This window comes from Oryctolagus cuniculus, chromosome 4 (assembly GCF_051225735.1).
Source record: "Oryctolagus cuniculus isolate XC-2025 breed Fujian yellow rabbit chromosome 4, ASM5122573v1, whole genome shotgun sequence".
Classification (NCBI taxonomy): Eukaryota; Metazoa; Chordata; class Mammalia; order Lagomorpha; family Leporidae; genus Oryctolagus; species Oryctolagus cuniculus.
This window is the reverse complement of record NC_142870.1, coordinates 82,220,698-82,241,745: the sequence shown is the minus strand read 5'-3', so window position 1 is coordinate 82,241,745 and position 21,048 is coordinate 82,220,698. Positions and strand designations below refer to the sequence as shown.

Sequence of the window (21,048 nt, the reverse complement as noted above, 5' to 3'; positions counted from 1 at the left end):
ACAAAACTAATGAAGAAGCTAGGTATGATATAGGATTGCTAATTAAAAAGGCAAGGCCAGATGGATCTCATTCTTGTCTTTTGCTCTAAAGGCCTTCCGACCGAGAATTTATTTAAATTAGGAAAGTCCACATTTTCCTAACCTTATGTCACTGAACATTTGACTCACCAAACTTCCTTTATTCTATTTCTACACCTGTCCCGAGAAATATCTCAAAGATAACTAAAACGCACCCAGGACTTGGGTGGTCACTGAAACACCATTTAGCATTACAGTGTGAGAAGATGCCATCAGAGACACCAGCTGACTGTCCACTTTTGCTCAGTTACTTGGCATCTACTACGCTTCCTCAGGGCTAACTAACCTCTGGTCTATTCTGGTTGACACAGTTTTCACATTCCAAGAGGTTATAATCAAGTCTTACAGGCCTGAGAGCCAGTTTGGCTCATCAGGTGACTGTGTATATCTGTGCTGTGATTCCTTATGTATTGATCTCACAAGGTTAACTGTCAAAGATCATCATGATAATTTCCAAAAGCTGACATCAAGCTCCTTATTATCCTAGGGCATTGCTTTCAAAATTACGCAGGAAGCACTGACATTCTACTAATGCTGAGTCTTCAGATCTACTAATAATGCTCTCTGGACAAAGAACTAGAGAACTTCCTTTCTCAACAACAAAGTGTGTGTGAGATGCCAAAGTTAAAAAAGGATGTGGCTCTTACTCTACAAAACACCAAACAGACTACATTTGGTAGATGCTCACATAGAAGAAAATCAAGCTTTTTTTAAAAAATTGATTTACACAGTAATCTGTGTCAACACCTTTTTAGGATCCTTTACCCTAATGATACAGTTATCCTTTTCAGAAAATTGAAATACTAAATTCAGTTGAAGGCTATACACAGTGGTTGGATTAAACCATTCATGCCTGAATCACTACGGAACAATCATGTATCCTTTCCCTATTCTCTAGACACATTTTCAGCTGGTAAGGTTGGTTCTTCCTAGGTTAAACCTGTTTGGCAATAATTATTTGCATGGTATCATCCTGCATTCACATGTAACCTTTATCAGGGCATAGGTAAGGCCACTGAAATGTATTAGGTGCAAAGCAGCTCTTCCTAGGGCCACTTCTGCAGGTACACAAGAATGCTATCTTCTTTAATTACCAGCAATTAAAAGCACTTTTTCTTTTTTTTTTTTTTTTTTTGACAGGCAGAGTGGACAGTGAGAGAGAGAGAGACAGAGAGAAAGGTCTTCTTTCACCCTCCAATGGCCACCGCGGCCAGTGCGCTGCGGCCGGCGCACCATGCTGATCTGAAGCCAGGAGCTTCTCCTGGTCTCCCATGGGGTGCAGGGCCCAAGCACTTGGGCCATCCTCCACTGCACTCCCTGGCCACAGCAGAGAGCTGGCCTGGAAGAGGGGCAACCGGGACAGAATCCGGCGCCCCGACCGGGACTAGAACCTGGTGTGCACGCGCTGCAGGCGTAGGATTAGCCTAGTGAGCCGCGGCGCAGGCAAAAGCACTTCTTTCTTACTTAAGTGTTTCACTCTACACTGGGGAAGAACCAGGCCTAAGAGGCAAGGCACAAAAGAACTCATCTCTACCTGAATCATTTTCATCAACTCACAGTAAAGCCAATCTCAAAAAAAAAGCCCCACCTATTTTCTTCTGGGAGGATTTTGACCACAGTCCTCCTCTCAAGAGGAACAAAATTGCTTAAATAACTCAGACAAAAATATCTGGGGAAAAAGTTTTCCCAAAATCAATTTGGTCTTAAGCTTGCCAAATTACACTGACACTCAAGATTAAAAGACAAAAGTTACAAACAAATGTTATTATTATTATTATTATTTTTTTTTTTTTTGACAGGCAGAGTGGACAGTGAGAGAGAGAGACAGAGAGAAAGGTCTTCCTTTGCCGTTGGTTCACCCTCCAATGGCCGCTGCGGCCGGCGCGCTGCAGCCGGCGCACCGCGCTGATCCGATGGCAGGAGCCAGGAGCCAGGTGCTTTTCCTGGTCTCCCATGGGGTGCAGGGCCCAAGCACCTGGGCCATCCTCCACTGCACTCCCTGGCCACAGCAGAGAGCTGGCCTGGAAGAGGGGCAACCGGGACAGAATCCGGCGCCCCGACCAGGACTAGAACCCGGTGTGCCGGCGCCACTAGGCGGAGGATTAGCCTAGTGAGCCGCGGCGCTGGCAACAAATGTTATTTTTAAAAAAGTATCAAATCGGGCAGGATGTCAGCATCTCAGGCAGCGGCTTTACCCACTATGCCACAATGCTGCCCAGACAACAGACATTTATCCCCCACATTGTAGAGGTGGGGAAGTCCAGGATCAGGGTACTGGAATGGTTGGATCCTGGTGAGGACTGGCTGGCTGGCTTTTCTTGTTGCATCTGTACATTGCTAAAATCCCAAGATTGCGGTCAGGCAAGCCCCTGGGACTATGAAAGCCAGAGAGCACTTCCTGGAAAGAAGTAATGGGTTCCTCCTTGAGGTAAAGAAAAACAAAATGAAATGATTTTTTGGTGACACTGAGGTATTGAGGGACTACCACATTTAATTTGTGTTTAGGTTTTCTTCTTATCTGGCTACGTATTTTCAGTTTTTTATTATACAGCACTTAAATTGTAGACTATGTACATACTTATGCTGCCTTTTCAATAAATTAAAATGCTTATAGGAAACAAATAACTCTGTTATATACTCTGGGGCACTCAGGAGAACCTAACCTTTGGCCAGCCCCATCCCTTTAATGGTTAACAGCACAATCTTAAGGTCTGGGAGCAAATAAGCATATCTCTAGACACGCTTTATAACCTCATACCTATTCAACAAATATCTCACTAACCACCATGAATTTGAATGATACCAAATTTATTGAATTTCTACAGTGAGTAGACTTAACAAAGAAGGAAAATTCCTTACGTCAGGAATCTTGCCACTGATGGTCAGCATGAAGTTCAAATATTTTCCATCAGTTGGCCCCTATCTAAATGCCAACTTTCTTGCTCAGTACTCCTCGATCTGAATACAGTCACTCTCTCTCCAACACCCTACTAAAAACATGCCAACCTCTCCCTGCCTGTGTTCATTCGGGCCTTTCCACTTGGAATGCCTCTTGTCACTCCATTCAGGGATTCAAGCTCAGCTCTAATTCAACCTCCTCCCAAGAAGTTCCAAATAATCTGACCCACTAACTTGTAATCCCCTTGTTAGAACCCCCATAGCATAAGCTGTCCTTTCCTCCTAACACGTGAAAAAAAAATTGTTGAATGGCTTATGTCTCAATTCCTTAAGGAAAGGTATTGTGTCTTTTCAATTTCTTTTGCATTTCAGTAAGAAGCAAGGGGGAAAATGTCACCCAGTAGAAAAGTACAAACATCAAGTTAAGCTCCATAAATTTGAATATTAGCTCTACAGAAACTAGATGTGCAGTCTTGAGCAAGCCATGTAAAATTTTTAAGTTTCAGTTCCCTCACTGTGAGGAGATAACAACTGCTTCATTAGGGAGAGTGTTAGTGACAATCCATAGAAAGCACCATCATAAACAGGCAATAACATTCTTTTTTCTCTGTCCCTTCCCCTCTTTGAACTTCCAATCATATAAATCTAATGAATCCAGCTAAATCAGGAAAGGTACCTAAGAATAAAGTCTTCTTATCTATTCTACCTCAAGGAAAATTCTGCCAAAAATTCTGTGGGATTGGACAACCTGTAATTTAATTAAGTCTGGTCACAGGGCCCCACATCCAAAGACTACTTCAACTGCATTTAAACTAAGGTCAAATCTCTCCTTGGTGAGCACAGATTCCAGAGTGCCATGTTTACACCACAGAACCTTCACAGGAGCACGAAATCTGGGAAAGACTTTCTGAAATTATGGATATGCCTTGTACTAAGCACACATGCTAAACCTGCTTGACAAAATGGGAGAAACAAAGTTTCACTATAAGACAATAAAGTTGATTTTATGTGTATAAAAGAAAGCTACTTTAGTCTCACCTTCTATTGGTTGGTAGTAAGATGCTTTTACGGAGGGACATACCATTGCTTCAATAGCAAAAGACAGGAAGGAAGACAATGTTTTAGCCTCCTCAGTTTTAGGTAAAGTGTACCTAACTTGAACTAATTTCAGTTCAATTATTGAACTAATCATTAGAACTAAAACAAGACTATCTTAAAAATCAGGGTAGATGTTTGGCTTAGCAGTTAAGATGCCTGCATCCCTTATCAGAGTGCCAGAGTTCAATTCCTAGTTCCAGCTCCTAACTGGGAGACAGAAGGTGATGACTCAAGTAGTTGGGTTCTGTTTGGGTATCCTAAATTGAGATCCTGGCACATAGATTCAGCTCAGGCCAGTCCTCAACACTGCAGGCATTTAAGACAGTGAACCAGTGGTTGGAAGAGCTTTTTCTCTCTATTTCTCTCTCCTTTTTTTTTTTTTTTTTTTTGACAGGCAGAGTGGACAGTGAGAGAGAGAGACAGAGAGAAAGGTCTTCCTTTTTGCTGTTGGTTCACCCTCCAATGGCCGCCACGGCCGGCGCACTACGGCCGGCGCATCGCGCTAATCCGAAGCCAGGAGCCAGGTGCTTTTCCTGGTCTCCCATGGGGTGCAGGGCCCAAGCACTTGGGCCATCCTCCACTGCACTCCTGGGCCATAGCAGAGAGCTGGCCTGGAAGAGGGGCAACTGGGACAGAATCCGGCGCCCCGACCGGGACTAGAACCTGTTGTGCCAGCGCTGCAAGGCGGAGGATTAGCCTAGTGAGCCGCGGCGCCGGCCTCTATTTCTCATTTTAAAAAAGGCAATGGCATCGTGAGTGGAGCCACTGCCTGCAGTGCCAGCATCCAGTGTGGGCACAGGTTTGGTTCTGGCTGCTCTACTTCAAATCCAACTCCCTGTGGTGGCCTGGGAGAGCACTAGAGGATGGCCTGGGTCCTTGAGCCCCTGCACCCACGTGGGAGACCTGGAGGATGTTCCAGGCTCCTGGCTTCAGATCGGCCTAGCTCTGGCCACTGTGGCCATTTGGGGAGTGACCCAGTGGATGGAAGACCTCTCTGTCTCTGCCTCTGCCTCTGTGGCTCTGCCTCGCAAGTAAATGAAATAAATCTTTTTTTTTTTTTTTTTTTTTTAATTTTTTGACAGGCAGAGTGGACAGTGAGAGAGAGAGACAGAGAGAAAGGTCTTCCTTTGCTGTTGGTTCACCCTCCAATGGCCGCCGCGGCCGGCGCGCTGCGGCCGGCGCACCGCGCTGATCCGATGGCAGGAGCCAGGAGCCAGGTGCTTTTCCTGGTCTCCCATGGGGTGCAGGGCCCAAGCACCTGGGCCATCCTCCACTGCACTCCCTGGCCACAGCAGAGGGCTGGCCTGGAAGAGGGGCAACCGGGACAGAATCCGGCGCCCCGACCGGGACTAGAACCCGGTGTGCCGGCGCCGCTAGGCGGAGGATTAGCCTAGTGAGCCGCGGCGCCGGCCCGAAATAAATCTTTAAAAAAAAAAAAAAGTCAAGAGAAGAAAACGCTACAAAAAAATCATTTTTAAAAAATGGCAGTATCCAGCCCTCTGCTGTGGCCAGGGAGTGCAGTGGAGGATGGCCCAGGTGCTTGGGCCCTGCACCCCATGGGAGACCAGGAAAAGCACCTGGCTCCTGGCTCCTGCCATCGGATCAGCGCGGTGCGCCGGCTGCAGCGCGCCGGCCGCGGCAGCCATTGGAGGGTGAACCAACGGCAAAAGGAAGACCTTTCTCTCTGTCTCTCTCTCTCACTGTCCACTCTGCCTGTCAAAAAAAAAAAAAAAAAAAAAAAAAATGGCAGGATTAGCCGGCACCGTGGCTCAATAGGCTAATCCTCCGCCTAGCGGCGCCGGCACACCGGGTTCTAGTCCCGGTCGGGGCTCCGGATTCTGTCCCGGTCGCCCCTCTTCCAGGCCAGCTCTCTGCTATGGCCCGGGAGTGCAGTGGAGGATGGCCCAAGTGCTTGGGCCCTGCACCCCATGGGAGACCAGGAGAAGCACCTGGCTCTTGCCTTCGGATCAGCGTGGTGCGCCGGCCGCAGCGTGCCGGCCGCGGCAGCCATCGGAGAGTGAACCAACGGCAAAGGAAGACCTTTCTCTCTCTCACTGTCCACTCTGCCTGTCAAAAAAAAAAAAAAAAAGGCAGGATTAAGATCAAACAGATACAAGAGAAAAATAAATGGCAATAGAATAAACTCAACTATTTAAAAACTTAAACAAAAAGACAATCGGAAACTGATATTAATATAAAGCTTGTATTCAAGGCAAGAATCATTTAAAAAGACAAAAAAGAAATAATGAAGATACAGCTCTCATTGATTTTTATGTATTTAATAACATGGCCTCAAAATATAACGAAATACAACAAAACATACACATGCATATGTCAAAAAGTACAGAACATATAAATAGAGAAGTGAAAATGGAAAGGGGAAACAGTGGTAATGGGAATTTTAACATTCAGATCGTGAAAACCAAAAGTAAAAAAGTGATTAGAAAAGTTGAATAATATGTAATTGATAAAGCTGTTCTATTATATGTTGAAAAAGCTCCACATAGAGGAGCACATCTTGTGAAAGCACCCAGGGAACATTCACAAAAATCAGCCTTGTATTTAGGCACAAAACAGGAGTCAATAGAGGTGAGCATTTAGCTTAGTGGTGAAGATGACTGTGTCCCACATCAGAGTACCTGCGTTCCATTCCCGGCTCCTGACTCCACCTCCGGCCAATGCAGACCTTTCCTAGGCACATTAGCAGGGAGCTGGATAGGAGTGGAGCAGCCAGGACTCCAACTGGGATGCTGGAGTCCCAGGAGGAGGCTTAACCTGGTGCCCCAGCAATGGAAGCTTTCTGTCTTGTTTCTCTGCTTCTCAAATAAAGTTTTTTTAAAAAAATTCCAGAGTTGAATAGACTACATTCTCTGGCCAGAAAGTAATGAGACAATAAGGAAATAACCAAAAATAAACAGGAAAAAACACACACGTAAAACTTTTAGAATTTTTCTTTAAGGGCTCCTAAGCCTGCAAAAGAAAAAAAAGCATGGTCTTGAAGGAGGGGGAGCAAAGAACAGCATATAGCCCCAACTACTTTCTTCTCTTTTTTTTTTTTTTTTTTTTTTTTTTTTTTTGACAGGCAGAGTGGACAGTGAGAGAGAAAGACAGAGAGAAAGGTCTTCCTTTGCCATTGGTTCACCCTCCAATGGCCGCCGCACCGCGCTGATCCGGTGGCAGGAGCCAGGAGCCAGGTGCTTTTCCTGGTCTCCCATGGGGTGCAGGGCCCAAGCACTTGGGCCATCCTCCACTGCACTCCCTGGCCACAGCAGAGAGCTGGCCTGGAAGAGGGGCAACCGGGACAGAATCCGGCGCCCCAACCGGGACTAGAACCCGGTGTGCCGGCGCCTCAAGGCGGAGGATTAGCCTAGTGAGCCGCAGCGCTGGCCTACTTTCTTCTCAAAAAATCCAATTGAGAAAAATCATTGGAGGCCATCTTAGAAACCTTTAGAAATGATGGGATTCTGCTATCATCTAGTCGAGAATTAATCACCTTTAGCCCTGCAAACCAGGAGGTTCCTGTGAGTTTCAATGACAGAGGCACCACACACTTTGGGAGACAGCCTGCCAATTTCCTAACTGCAATTTATCATTTCCTTTAACAATCTTCTTTCCTTCTAATCATGTGTGGATTAAATTCCAAGTGAGCCTGAGCCAGAGAAACTAAAAACATGTAAGCATGCTGTTATATCTACTTCTAGGAAAATCCCGATTAAAATCTGTTACAGTACTGTCCAATTGAACTTTCTGTGATGCTGGAAATGCCCTGTCCCATCTGGAGACCACTAGCCACTGTGGCTGTCAAGAACTTGAAATCTGAGTGCAGTCACTTAAGAAACTTAAATACTACATTTTATTAATTTTAATTAATGTCACTTTACATTAACACAGTTGCTAGTAACAATCATGTTGGAAAGAACACATAATTACCCAAGTAGCTTGGTGACACTGGTGGAGGAAAAGAAGTTATTTTAAAAAAGAATACAGGCCGGCGCCATGGCTCACTAGGCTAATCCTCTGCCAGCGGCACCGGCACCCCCGGGTTCTAGTCCCTGTTGGGGTGCTGGATTCTGTCCCGGTTGCTCCTCTGCCAGTCCAGCTCTCTGCTGTGGCCTGGGAAGGCAGTGGAGGATGGCCCAGGTCCTTGTGCCCTGCACCCACATGGAAGACCAGGAGGAAGCGCCTAGCTCCTGGCTTTGGATCAGCGCAGTGCACTGGCCATAACGGCCATTTTGGGGGTGAACCAACGGAAAGGAAGACTTTCTCTTTCTCTCTCTCTCTCTCCCTCTCTCTCTCTCACTGTCTAACTCTGCCTGTCAAAAAAAAAAAAAAAAAATGAATAGAGGAGGGAGGCTGGCGCTGTGGTGCAGCGGGTTAACGCCCTGGCCTGAAGCGCCGATATCCCATATGGGCACCGATTCTAGTCCTGGCTGCTCCACTTCTGATCCAGCTCTCTGCTATGGCCTGGGAAAGCAATAGAGGATGGCCCAAGTGCTTGGACCCCTGCACCTGAGTGGGAGACCTGGAAGAAGCTCCTGGCTCCTGGCTTTGGATGGGCGCAGCCCTGGCCGTTGCGGCCATCTGGGCAGGGAACCATCGGATGGAAGACCTCTCTCTCTCTATGTCTCTCCTCTCTCTCTGTGTGTGTAACTCTGACTTTCAAATAAATAAATTAATCTTAAAAAAAAAAAAAGAATACAGGAGCCAGCACTGTGGTGTACTGGGCTAAGCCTCCACCTGCAGCGCCGGCATCCCACATAGGTGCTGGTTTGAATCCCAGCTGTTCCTCTTCTGATTCAGCTCTCTGCGATACCAGGGAAAGCATTAGAAAATGGCCCAAGTGCTTGGGCCCCTGCAGCCACGTGAGAGACCCAGAAGAAGTTCCTGTTTCCTGGCTTTGGATTGGCACAGCTCCAGCTGTTATGGCCATTAATGGAGTGAACTAGTGGATGGAAGACCTCTCTCTCTGTTTCTCCTTCTCTCTGTCTGTAACTCTCTCTCAAATAAATAAATAAAATCTTTTAAAAAATGAATACAAAAATTTTTTTAAATCCATTTAGTGGAAAAAGTAATAAAGCCTTTAAAAAAAAAGAAAAAACAGAAACAGCTGTAGGAAGACAGAATACAGGAAAAACTTCAGGCTTAGAGTCCCTGGTGCTCTGCAAAATATATCCTACCCATCCTATGTTCTGGCAATAAGCAGTTTTCCTAACAGCTTCAAGAGCATGTTTATGTCCTTGCTTGTACTAGTTGCTGAACTAGCATTATGAATGACTCAAAAATCATTTGAGGGCCTTGCATTGTGGTGCAGCAGATTAAGCTGCCTCTTGTGATGCCAGCATCCCACACGAGAGTGCTCACTGGAGTTTCGGCTGCTCACTTCTGATCCAGCTTCCTGCTAATGCACCTAAGAAGTAGTAGAAGATGGCCCAAATACTTGGACCCCTGCCACTAAAGTAGGCGACCTGGATGGAGTTGCTGGTTCCTCACTTCAGCCTATTCCAGACCTGGCTGTTGCTGACATTTGGGGAGTGAACAGCAGATGGAAAATATCTCTTTCCCTCTCCCATTCTCCCCCTCTCTCTTCCAAATGAATAAATAAATAAATAACTTTTTAAAAAAATCATTTGATCATCCTGTTCCGCTATCAGTTCTATATAAACTGTCAAACCCTAGCATGACCAAAGAGAAAAAAGAAAAATAAAGAAATTGAGGAGAAATGTGGGAAAGAAAAAATGAATAGCAAGGAGAAAAAAGAGGCTCTTTCAATGGCTACAGTACCACTGGCACCTGGCAACTGTAAATGGCACGACCAAATTGTTAATGTTTTTGTCCCTTGAACAAATATTTAATACCAACTGTATGTCCAGCATTGTGTTAGGCACTGTGATTATAGTAGTTAAAAAGAGTCTCTTGGAGCCAGTGCTGAGGCATAATAAGTTAAACGTCTGCCTGCAGCACTGAAATCCCATATGGGTGCCAGTTCAAGTCCTGGCTGCTCCACTTCCAATCCAGCTCTCTGCTATGGCCTGGAAAGGGCCTGGGAACACAACAGAAGATGGCCCAAATGCTTGGGCCCCTGCACCCATGTGGGAGACCAGGAAGAAGCTCCTGGTTCCTGGCTTTGGATCAGTTCAGCTCTGGCTGTTGTGGCCATTTGGAGAGTGAAACAGTGGATGGAAGACCTTCTCTCTGTCTTTCCCTCTGTCTGCCGGTAACTCTGCCTCTCAAGTAAATAAATAAATCTTGGCCGGCACCGCGGCTCAATAGGCTAATCCTCCACCTAGCAGCGCTGGCACAATGGGTTCTAGTCCCGGTCGGGGCGCCGGATTCTGTCCCGGTTGCTCCTCTTCCAGGCCAGCTGTCTGCTGTGGCCCGGGAGTGCAGTGGAGGATGGCCCAAGTGCTTGGGCCCTGCACCCCATGGGAGACCAGGAGAGGCACCTGGCTCCTGGCTCCTGCCTTCGGATCAGCGCAGCGCGCCGGCCGCAGCGCACCAGCCGTGACGGCCATTGGAGGGTGAACCAATGGCAAAAGGAAGACCTTTCTCTCTGTCTCTCTCTCTCGCTAACCACTCTGCCTGTCAAAAAAAAAAAAAAAAAAAAAAGCAAGAGTCTCCATCTCTCCAGGAATTCAGAATACAATGGGGGAAACAGGCACTTCCAAAACTATGCTATGATGTAAGAAGTGCTATAACAGAGAGATGGAAAAGAACAAGTAAGGAATGCCTTCTAAAGGAGTGTTATTAAAAGGATGACTAAGAGCTCTCCAGACGCAAAGGGGAAGGCATTAAGGGAGTGTGAAGAAGCAAGAATGAGAACAGCTTAGGGCTCCTGCCAAGAAAGATGTGAAAGTAGGTGCATGTCATGGTTTTGTAACTGGGAACTCCAGAGGGACTACCATAAAGACTGAATATGGTGTAAGCAGTTTTGACTGCACTGTACTTTCAATGGAAAACCATTAAACATCTCTGGGCAAAATACTACATGAACCTTGTTTCAGAACTGTTGAGCTAGTAGTAGCAGTGTGGAGGATGTCTAGAATGTGGGAGCTCAATTCAGGTTGGAAGATTAATTAGGGCGTTACTGAAATAATCCCCAATGAAAGATAGTAAGGTTCTGAAGTGAATGTATTCTTTATATCTGCCCAGAATTCGTGTCCCTTTATTTTTGTAACAGAACCCCAACTTTCCACAGGGAAAAAGCGCCTTTTCCACAGAACCACCCCTCAACCACTTAGCCTGATCCATGAGGTTCCAAAGTCTCACCCTAACCTGGGATCCAGGGTTGAGCACATAATTTAGGCCTGGCTGAGTAACACATTCCATAACCTCAACATTCAAGTCCACCAGGGGTAGGCATTGTGGCATAGCAGGTTAAGCTGCTGCTTGGGATGCCTACAACACACATGGGAGTGTCTGGTTGGTAAAGTCCCTCCTTCAATTCCAACACAGATTCCTGCTAATGTGCACCCTGGGAGCTAACAGATGATAGTTTAAGTACTTGGGTCACTGCCACCCACGTGGGAGACTCCAATGGAATTCCTCATTCCTGGCTTGGGCCTGGCCCAGATCCAGCTGTTGTAGCCATTTGGGGGAGTGAACCAGCAGACCGAAGAGTTCTCTCTCTGTGTCTCTCTTTTTCTGTCACTTTGCCTTACAAATAAATAAAAATAAACTTTTTAAAAGAGGCTTATCTATTCTGCTTTTGTTGGAGTTATTAAGACTGTATCTGAGGCCAGCGCTGCGGCTCAATAGGCTAATCCTTTGCCTGGGGCGCCGGCACACTGGGTTCTAGTCCCGGTCGGGGCGCCGGATTCTGTCCCGGTTGCCCCTCTTCCAGGCCAGCTCTCTGCTGTGGCCTGGGAGTGCAGTGGAGGATGGCCCAAGTCCTTGGGCCCTGCACCCCATGGGAGACCAGGAGAAGCACCTGGCTCCTGGCTTCCGATCAGCGCGGTGCGCCAGCCACAGTGTGCCGGCCGCGGCGGCCATTGGAGGGTGAACCAATGGCAAAGGAAGACCTTTCTCTCTGTCTCTCTCTCTCACTGTCCACTCTGCCTGTCAAAAAACAAACAAACAACAACAACAAAAAAAACAAGACTGTATCCTTCTTGTTGTTGGGACTGTTGTGTTTGCAGTTGTTAAGGCTGTCCTATAGAAAAGGATGGTACAGCCCAGAGACAGGGACAAATTCTTGACTTTGAGCATCTGGATTTGGTCATTAGTGCAGCAATGCTATGCCTCTGACTTTTAGTGATATAAACCATTCTTTTTAGAACTGGAGAGAAAAAGAAGACTTCCAAGGGGAAAATCAGGAACAAAATCCACATAATGTGGTGATTACTTGGATATGGGTAATCCAGAAGAGGGAAATATCAAATTTCACTCCAAGGCTATGGCTTGGTCCATTTAGTGAAATGCTATTAACTGAGAGAATGGTTTAGTCTGCAGAACGTTTTTAGTGTTACAGTCTGGAGACACTAAAAGTATCTTACTACTTGAATTCTGACTCTATCTGGACCATAGCAGCATCAGGAAAACTGAGCAATTGATGTATCTGAGTTCCAAGCTCAGAAATAGACCTCTCATGTGCTGGCACTGTGTTGCAGCAGGTTAAGCCACAGCCTGCAGTGCCAGCATACGATATGGGTGCCAGTTTAAGTCCCAGCTGCTCCACTTCCAATCCAGTTCCCTGCCAATGTGCATGGGAAAGCAGGGGAAGATGGCTCAGGTGCTTGAGCCCCTGCCACCCAAGTGGGAGACCTGGAAGAAGTTCTGGGCTCAGGGTTTTGGTCTGCCGCAGCCTCAGTATTTTGGCTGAGAGTGAAACCCAGTGGATTGAGGATAACTCTCCCTCTGTCTCTCCTTTTCTCTCTCTCTCTGTAACTCTTCCTTTAAAACAATCAAATAAATCTTTTTTAAAAAAGTAGAAAACTTCATGTCTCAAGGTGGTTAGGGTGACAAAGCAGTAGTAGGTCCTTTCCTTTAACTATTGAGTAGTTTCAACAGATAAACTCTAAATAACCAGCATTTAGGAGACACTAGGGAAAGTAAACTATAATCCCTAAGAACTATAGCATTTTGTTAGAGTGATGACTAGCCAGATGGAAAATAACAGGGGGGCGAGCGCCGGGGCTCAGTAGGCTAATCCTCCGCCTGTGGCGCCAGCACACTGGGTTCTAGTCCTGGTTGGGGCACTGGATTCTGTCCTGGTTGCTCCTCTTCCAGTCCAGCTCTCTGCTGTGGCCCGGGAGGGCAGTGGAGGATGGCCCAGGTCCTTGTGCCCTGTACCCGCGTGGAAGACCAGGAGGAAGCATCTGGCTCCTGGCTTTGGATTGGCGCAGCGCACTGGCCGCAACACGCCAGACTTAGCAGCCACTTTGGGGGTGAACCACCGGAAAAAGGAAGACCTTTCTCTCTCTCTCTCACTGTCTAACTCTGCCTGTCAAAAAAAAAAAAAAAAAAAAAAAAAAAAAAAGGAAAAAAAAAAGAAAGAAAGAAAACAACAGGGGAGTCTATGACATGACTATATTCCTAGGGTGAAGTTGAAGGCTAGGCCAACACTACAGTACCCAATGAGCTCTACTCTGATAAAGCAGCCCAAGGAAGGAGGAAGAACAAACTATATCATTGCAAATAGTAATTTGTGGAGTATATGCCCTTTTTACAACAAGAAAACTGGGGAGGAGATGGAAGTAGTTTTGCACTTAGTACATACTAGGCACTCTATGAGTTTTATGTATATTATCACAATCACCCAGGCAGGAAGTCATATTCTTCCCACTCAGACAGGAAAAGTAACTTGACCAAGTTAAGCAGAGGAGTTAAAATTCAACTGCATGTCTATCTGGCTTTAAAGCATACGCATATTTCATTATATCAACTGCTTTTAGGAAATACATTGAAAATTTTATCCTTCATGTCTATAAATGATGGCATCTCATGAAGACTGTTTCTAAGTTGGGTTTTTATTATCCACAGAAAGGTTATATTTGCAGTGACCCAGACACAATGCCTTAATTATCAGGCACAAGATATGTATTTTTTTTTATTTATTTACTTGAAAGACAAGTTACAGAGACAGATCTTCCACCCACTGGTTCATTCCTCAAATGGCTGTAATGGCAAGGATTAAGCCAGGCTGAAGCCAGGAGCCTGAAACACCCCAGGTCTCCCACGCGAGTGGCAGAGGTGTCTTCTGCTGCTTTCCCAGGCACATTAGCAGGAAGTTGAACTTTAAGTGGTGCCCATATGGAGCTGCAGGCAGAGGCTTAACCTGCGACACCACAACACCGTTCCCCACAAGGTACATATTTACTAGTGGCTATCTAGAACTGAGGAAGTCATCAGTATTATGAAGCCTCATTGAACAACATTCTGATTAACCCATCAGCAACAGAGAGTAGGCCTATAACAACAGTATGAGTGGCTTTGGGGAGGATAATCCCACTGCTGAAATTAAGTTTTGACTAAAGTTCTTTCATTAAGAACACAGCATTAAAAAAGGAATAGAAAGGAAAAGATAACCTGAAAAGGAGCTGTCCTACTGGCCTGAACAGCAGGCAAGGAATCCTATAAAATGTATTCACTATCTCTTACATTCCTTTGTTACTAACAATGAGCAGTATGGTGTAGCTATTAAAAGTGCAGGCTCTGAAGCCAGACTGCCTGGGTTTGAAAGCTTTCCCACCAGGGATTCACTGTTTGATGTCAGCAAGTTGCTTATCCTGTCCATGCCTCAGCTTCCTCATCTGTAGAATGGTGACAATAACAGTACCTACCTCATCAGCTGTTATGAGGATTCAAATAAGATGATTCTTGCAAGGCTCTTAAAACAGGGCCTGGCATGTGGTAAAGCAGCCTGTCTGTTAAATACATTAAATAAACAGCTGAGCTCCAGATATACAGGGAAGAAATCTGCATGGAAATTTCCAAAGCCAGGCTACCCAACAAGAATTGGCATAAGAAAATCAAAATAACCCTAACACTTGTTTAGAAATTACATGGGACATTTCACACGAAGCATTTCACAGACATCTGGAAGAATAAATAGCCCAGTGTATGTGAGCAGAAACTGAAAGGGGAAGTAAGACACCCAGTCTCACTCAGAATGCATCCTTCATGAATCCCAGGCAGGGACTACACAGTGGGGACAGTCCAGGTTGTGCACAGCAGGCCACAGGCTACTTGTGCTCATAAAAGTGGAGCCATCCCTAAAAACAGCCAAATCTTCAGCAGGGCACAACCTCTCAATTTTTCCCCTATTGACATTTTCTCAGGCAAAAACTCTGCCCCTCCAGTCTTCTGGCCCCCAGCTGCTCCTGAGACCATTACTACATCTGACACTATTACTAAATGTCAAGCAAGACTCCCTTAAGTCACATTCTTGCTATAGCATGTCACCAAACCAGCCTTTTAAGAGATTAAGGGGGGGCTGGTGCTATGGCGTAGCGGGTTAAAGCCCCAGTCTGCAGTGCCAGCATTCCATATGGGCACCGATTTGAGTCTTGGCTGCTCCGCTTCCCATCCAGCTCCCTGATAGTGCACCTGGGAAAGCAGCCCATGCAAGAGACCAAGAAGAAGCTCCTGGCTTCTTGTTTCTGACTGGCTCAGTCCTGGCCATTGCTGCCATTTGAGGAGTGAACCAGCAGATGGAAGACACCTCTCTCTTTCGCTCTTTCTCTTTCAAATAAACAAAATAAATATTTTAAAAAAAGAGATTAAGATCAGAGTTATTAATGAAGCAAACTCCAAGTATGCAAAGCACCTTTACAAAGTGCAACTGATCATTTAGACAAAATGGTTTTTAAAAATCTTAAATCCCCTAATTTCTTGAAAGTATGCACGTTCTGATAAAAATTACATGCAAGTACATGTGAATTTGCTTAGTTTGCATTGTGCAGATGAAGTGAACGTTTTGCAGCTGAAAAGGAAATGGCAGAGGCTTCCTGCCACTGTGACTGGGACCCATTGACAAGGGACACCCACACAATTTCTGGTCTCATTAGCAAGCCCCCACCCCGAACTCACTGCCATCACAGCCGCTCACTTTCAAGCACAGGGTCTCCTCGTCTTCTTCTGCACACTCGTCCCTGCCTAACCTTCTTCCTAGGCCACTCGTAGCCCCTAACCTTGGCTCCCAGAAGTCTTTATACCGCCACCCTCTTAGTATTGGCTCGATTTGCTTGTCACCGCAAGTTTCAGTCATGACACCAACCTTGCGCCCTGCTCCTATCTATAGACTCCGGCCTGTAAAAATCTCACCAGAGCGCTTCAGGCTCTCTATATCCACCTCTCGTCAACCGTCTCAGATCTGAGCTGCAGCCTCCGCTGACTCCCAGTCCTCGGCAAATCCTACCCGCCTTTCCTCTCCCCCACGAAACCGTAGCCTCGTCCTATCCACGCCCTGCCCGTCCCTCTTCTCAGAAATTCTTCCCAAACAAGTCCTCCGCAGAAGAATCCCTCAGGTCTGCAGCGCCTCGCACTTCTCGCTGGCTCCCCGCGCTCTCTCAAGGGTCCAGCACCCAACTGCAGCGGACTCCCCACCCCGTTTCCAGCCCACCTGCTCGCCTCCGACAGGCTCTCCTCGCAGCCGCGGAGATCCATTCCCGCGCCCTCCGGCCGCATCCGGGGCTGGGAGGCCGCCTGCTTGCTGAAGACAGGCGCTCCGACCGCTTCCCCAGTCAGGGCTCCAGGAACCCTCCGAGGACAGAGGAGTCACCCACAGCTGGTGGGCTCGGAGTGATGCACTACGCCCGGGTGGCGGCAGCGTCAGGGACTGCTGCCTCAGCTGCGGTTTCTATCCCTGCCACCCTCACTTCCGGCCTCGAGAACTACCACTCCCAGCAATCCCTTCGAAGAGCCGGCCGCTCCCGGCATGCACCGAGGCTGTGCGCTCGGTGGACTGCGGACGCCCGCGGCATGCCGAGCCGGCTGGCAGAGGGCCAACAGCTCGGGGCTGAAGCTCGGGCTGGTGCTAGTCTCAGGAATTCTTGCTGGTGCGGATCCTCACACACCCCTGTCCCACTTCACCCTGGGAACCGAACTCAGAAGTGTAACTCTGGCCCAATCCAAGTAGGATTGCTTGGTGCTGTTTGGCGACCTCGGACGTTTGTTTAAAGGAGGAGCTCACAAACTGAAGAGCTGAGGTCGCTTTGGGATCTCAAAGAGCAGGGCAGAGGAAAAGGCTTTGGGGAAGGTTTCCTGGAGGACTAGTGTCAGAGCAAACCAGTGTCGAGTACGAGTTAACCAGGAAAAAGGGGGAAGAGAGAGTGGAGGGAACCGCACGGGCGACGCCCTGGAGCATGCTGGTTTGGGAACTGCTGGGTTGGGGGAGCAATCAGAGCAGGGAAAAGGTAGGGAACAGAATGGTTAAGGGCATTCTGGTGCAGGCGGGCCACGTCATGAAGTGGCATTTTAAGGAGCGTGTTAGCTAATCAAGGTGTGCAAATTAGTGGTTTGATCAAACCTTCTTCGCTAATTTTGACAATGCGGAGAGAGGAGATGGGGTATGTTCTATGTTGGAAGTAAACGGGGGAGAAGTCAGAGGAGACTGGAGACTGGGCAACGCCAGTGAGTACAGTGACCTGGAAAGCTCAGGCTTCACCCAAGAAGAAAGCCTCTCAGCTTTAGCCGAACCTGACTGTTGCCCAGTGTTCTGATTTTTCACAAGTGGGGCTCTGCGTTTTCTTTTTTTTTTCTTTTTTAATTTTTTAATTTTATTTTTGGCAGGCAGAGTGGACAGTGACAAAGAGAGACAGAGAGAAAGGTTTTCCTTTGCTGTTGGTTCACCCTCCAATGGCCGCCGCGGCTGGTGCTCTGCGGCCGGGGCATCGGCGCTGATCCGAAGCCAGGAGCCAGGTACTTCTCCTGGTCTCCCATGAGGTGCAGGGCCCAAGCACCTGGGCCATCCTCCACTGCACTCCCGGGCCACAGCAGAGAGCTGGCCTGGAAGAGGGACAACCGGGACAGAATCCAGCGCCCCGACCGGGACTAGAACCCAGTGTGCCAGCGCCGCTAGGTGGAGGATTAGCCTATTGAGCCACGGCGCCGGCCAGGGTTCTGCATTTTCAAGTATAATTTCCAAATATTTAAATGTTGGCAACACATTTTTAAAAATTTAAGCATTGCACAGCTCAGTTTAAGCACTGCACAGGTAGAAGGTGGACCTTGGGTTGCCAGTTTGCTAGCCCAGGCCTAAACTAGGCAGTGGCTGTGGAGAACAAGGACATTCACATTAGAGCAATAAGGCAACAGAATCAGCACCACTCCTGAGGGCTGGACATTGCAAGTGAGAGGAAGGGGCCAAGGATAACAGTGAAAAACAAAATATGAGGGCCATGTTGTGGCACTGCAGCTTAAGGCTAACCCGCAGCCTGTGGTGCCAACATCCCATATGGGCACTGGTTTGAGTCCTGGCTGCTCCACTTCAGATCCAGCTCCCTGCTATTTTGCCTGGGAAAGCAGCAGATGAGGGACCAAGTCCCTGGGCCCTTGCACCCATGTGGGAGAGCCAGAAGCAGCTCCTGGCTCCTGGCTCCTGGCTTCAGATCAGCATAGCTCCGACCATTGTGGCCATCTGGGAAGAGAACCAGCAGATGGAAGACCTCTCTCTCTCTCTCTTTCTCTGCCTCTGCCCCTCTAACTCTGCCTTTCAATTGACACTCGCTGGACTTGAACTGGCACCCATATGGGATGCCAGCACTGCAGGCAGTGGCTTTAGCCTACTACGCCACAGCGCCGGCCTCCAAAATATTCAGATTTTATAAGCTAAGGAATATCTTCCTCTGCTTAAGTCAAAAATATTTTGAGAATCTATGTGAGCAACTCATGGTGTGTAGACACACATAGGTACATTACCTTCAAGGTAAGCACAACTCTGTATATACACACACACACACACACAATATTTGTAAGTACAATAATAATAGAAGAAGGGATGGGCATTTGGCCTAGCTGTAAAGACTCCACTTGGGATACCAACATCCTATATCACAGTATCTCAGTTCAAGTCCCAGCTCTACTTTCAAACTCGCCCTTTTTGCTGACATGTACCCTAGGAGACAGCAGGTGATGGCTCAAGTAGTGGGAAACCTGGTTTGAGTTTCTGGCTTCTGACTTCAGCCTGGCACAGCTCCAGCAATTATGAGCATTTGAGAAGTGAACCAGCAGATGGGAGCTCTTTCTTTCTTACGGTTGGTCTCTAACTCAAGTAAATTAATTTAAAAAATTTTTAATGTGTAGATGTTTGGTGCAATGGTTAAAACAATTCTTGGAATGCCTGCATCTAATATCAGAGTACCTGGGTTCAAGGCCTGGCTCTGCCTCAGATTCCAGCTTCCTACAATGCACACCCCAATGAACTTAAGTACTTGGGTCCCCACCACCCATTTGACAGACCCAAACTGAGAGTCAGGCTCTTGGCTTTGGCCAGTCCCAGCTTTTGTGGCCATTTGGTGTGTGTGTGGGGGAGGGTAAACAGCAGATGGGACATCTCTATCTTTCTACCTTATAAATAAAATAAATGAAAATTTGAAAAAAAAATTTATAACAAAAAAAGGAGGAAGGAAAACCTCGTTTGACAGTAAAATGTCACCTGATGAATGTAGAGGGTTTTTGCAACTACCACAGTAATAATTCAGGCAAAAAATCATCAATGGATGTTAAACCCACCAATGAAGTTTGTTCTACAAAGGAATACACAGTCTCAAAATAGCTCCCCACCTTGGGGCCAGCGCTGTGGTACAGTGGGTTAACGCCGTGGCCTGAAGCGCCGGCATCCCGGCATCCCATATGGGCACTGGTTTGGGACCTGTCTGCTCCACTTCCGATCCAGCTCTCTGCTGTGGCCTGGGAGGGCAGTAGAGGATGGCCCAAGTGCTTGGGCCTCTGCACCCGCATGGGAGACCTGGAGGAAGCTCCTGGCTCCTGGCTTCGGATTGGCGCAGTTCTGGCCATTGCGGTCAACTGGGGAGTGAACCAGCAGTTGGAAGATACTCTTCTCTCTCTGCCTATCCTCTCTCTGTGTAACTCTGACTTTCAAATAAATAAATAAATCTTAAAAAAAAAAATAGCTCCCCACCAATTACCTCTTCATTATATGGAACAAAAGGCTACCTTTACAATGGAGAAAACTGGTGGGCATGGCCTGAATCAAGTGATCAGTTAAGACCCCCACTGAAGTTACTGACCTATCAAAATTTTTCTTCTTTTAGCCATACATAAAACTTAAAGCAGCTCATCTATTCGGTTGATTTTAGAGGCTTCTGAAGCATTTTGCCAGGATTTAATTACCTTGTTATTATTTTCTCTCTCTCACTCTCCCCCTTTTTAAAAAAAAATATTTATCTATTTACTTGAAAATCAGAGTTTCAGAAAGGCAGAGGCAGAGAGAGAGAGAGAGAAAGTCTTCCATCCACTGGTTCACTCCCCAAATGGCCGCAATGGCTGGAGATGAGCTCATCCGAAGCCAGGAGCCAGGAGCTTCTTCCAGGTTTTCCATGTGGATGCAGGGACCCAAGGACTTGGGCCATCTTCCACTGCTTTATTAGGCTATAGCAGATAACTGGATCAGAAGTGGAGCAGCGGGACTCAAACTGGTACCCATATAGGATGCTGGAGTGTAGGCAGAGGCTTTACCCACCATGCCACAGCACCGGCCCCTAACTGATCTTAAACCTTTGGTGGTCAAGACCCCTACCCTGCCCAGAAAAGCCAAGCCTAATAAGCAGTAAGCTGAGAGGGCCCACCTGAGTCCAAGAAGAATGTCTCTTGAAATTATTCTGTCTACCAAAGGCCAGTTCCCAGGTCAGAGAACACTGATAGACAGGGGCTTGGAGAGTGGTATCTGTCCTTTAAACTGGCTAAGCTGAGGTGGGAAGCCCCCCCCCCGCCCCACCACAGCTCTTGAGTTCCATAAAGACATTGGCTATGACTGCAACCCTGTCATGCCCTGTGCTGCATCGTTAGCATTTACAG

At 47.2% G+C, this 21,048-nt stretch overlaps 1 protein-coding gene across 5 annotated transcripts in view; it reads right to left on the bottom strand.

The window, feature by feature from the left end:
* Positions 1-21,048, bottom strand: part of RUBCN (rubicon autophagy regulator) — an 82,280-nt gene that overhangs the window by 53,849 nt on the left and 7,383 nt on the right. Inside the window, exon 1 of one of the 5 annotated variants that reach the window (XM_008266733.5) lies at positions 16,634-16,921. The exons of 2 other annotated variants lie outside the window; for them this stretch is intronic. In XM_008266733.5, the coding sequence (XP_008264955.2) occupies positions 16,634-16,698 (65 nt within the window). In that variant the 5' untranslated portion in view covers positions 16,699-16,921. Of the gene's footprint in view, positions 1-16,633; positions 16,922-21,048 lie in introns of those variants that run through there. 2 more of the 5 variants (XM_008266732.5, XM_070072242.2) reach the window with 2 other exon arrangements.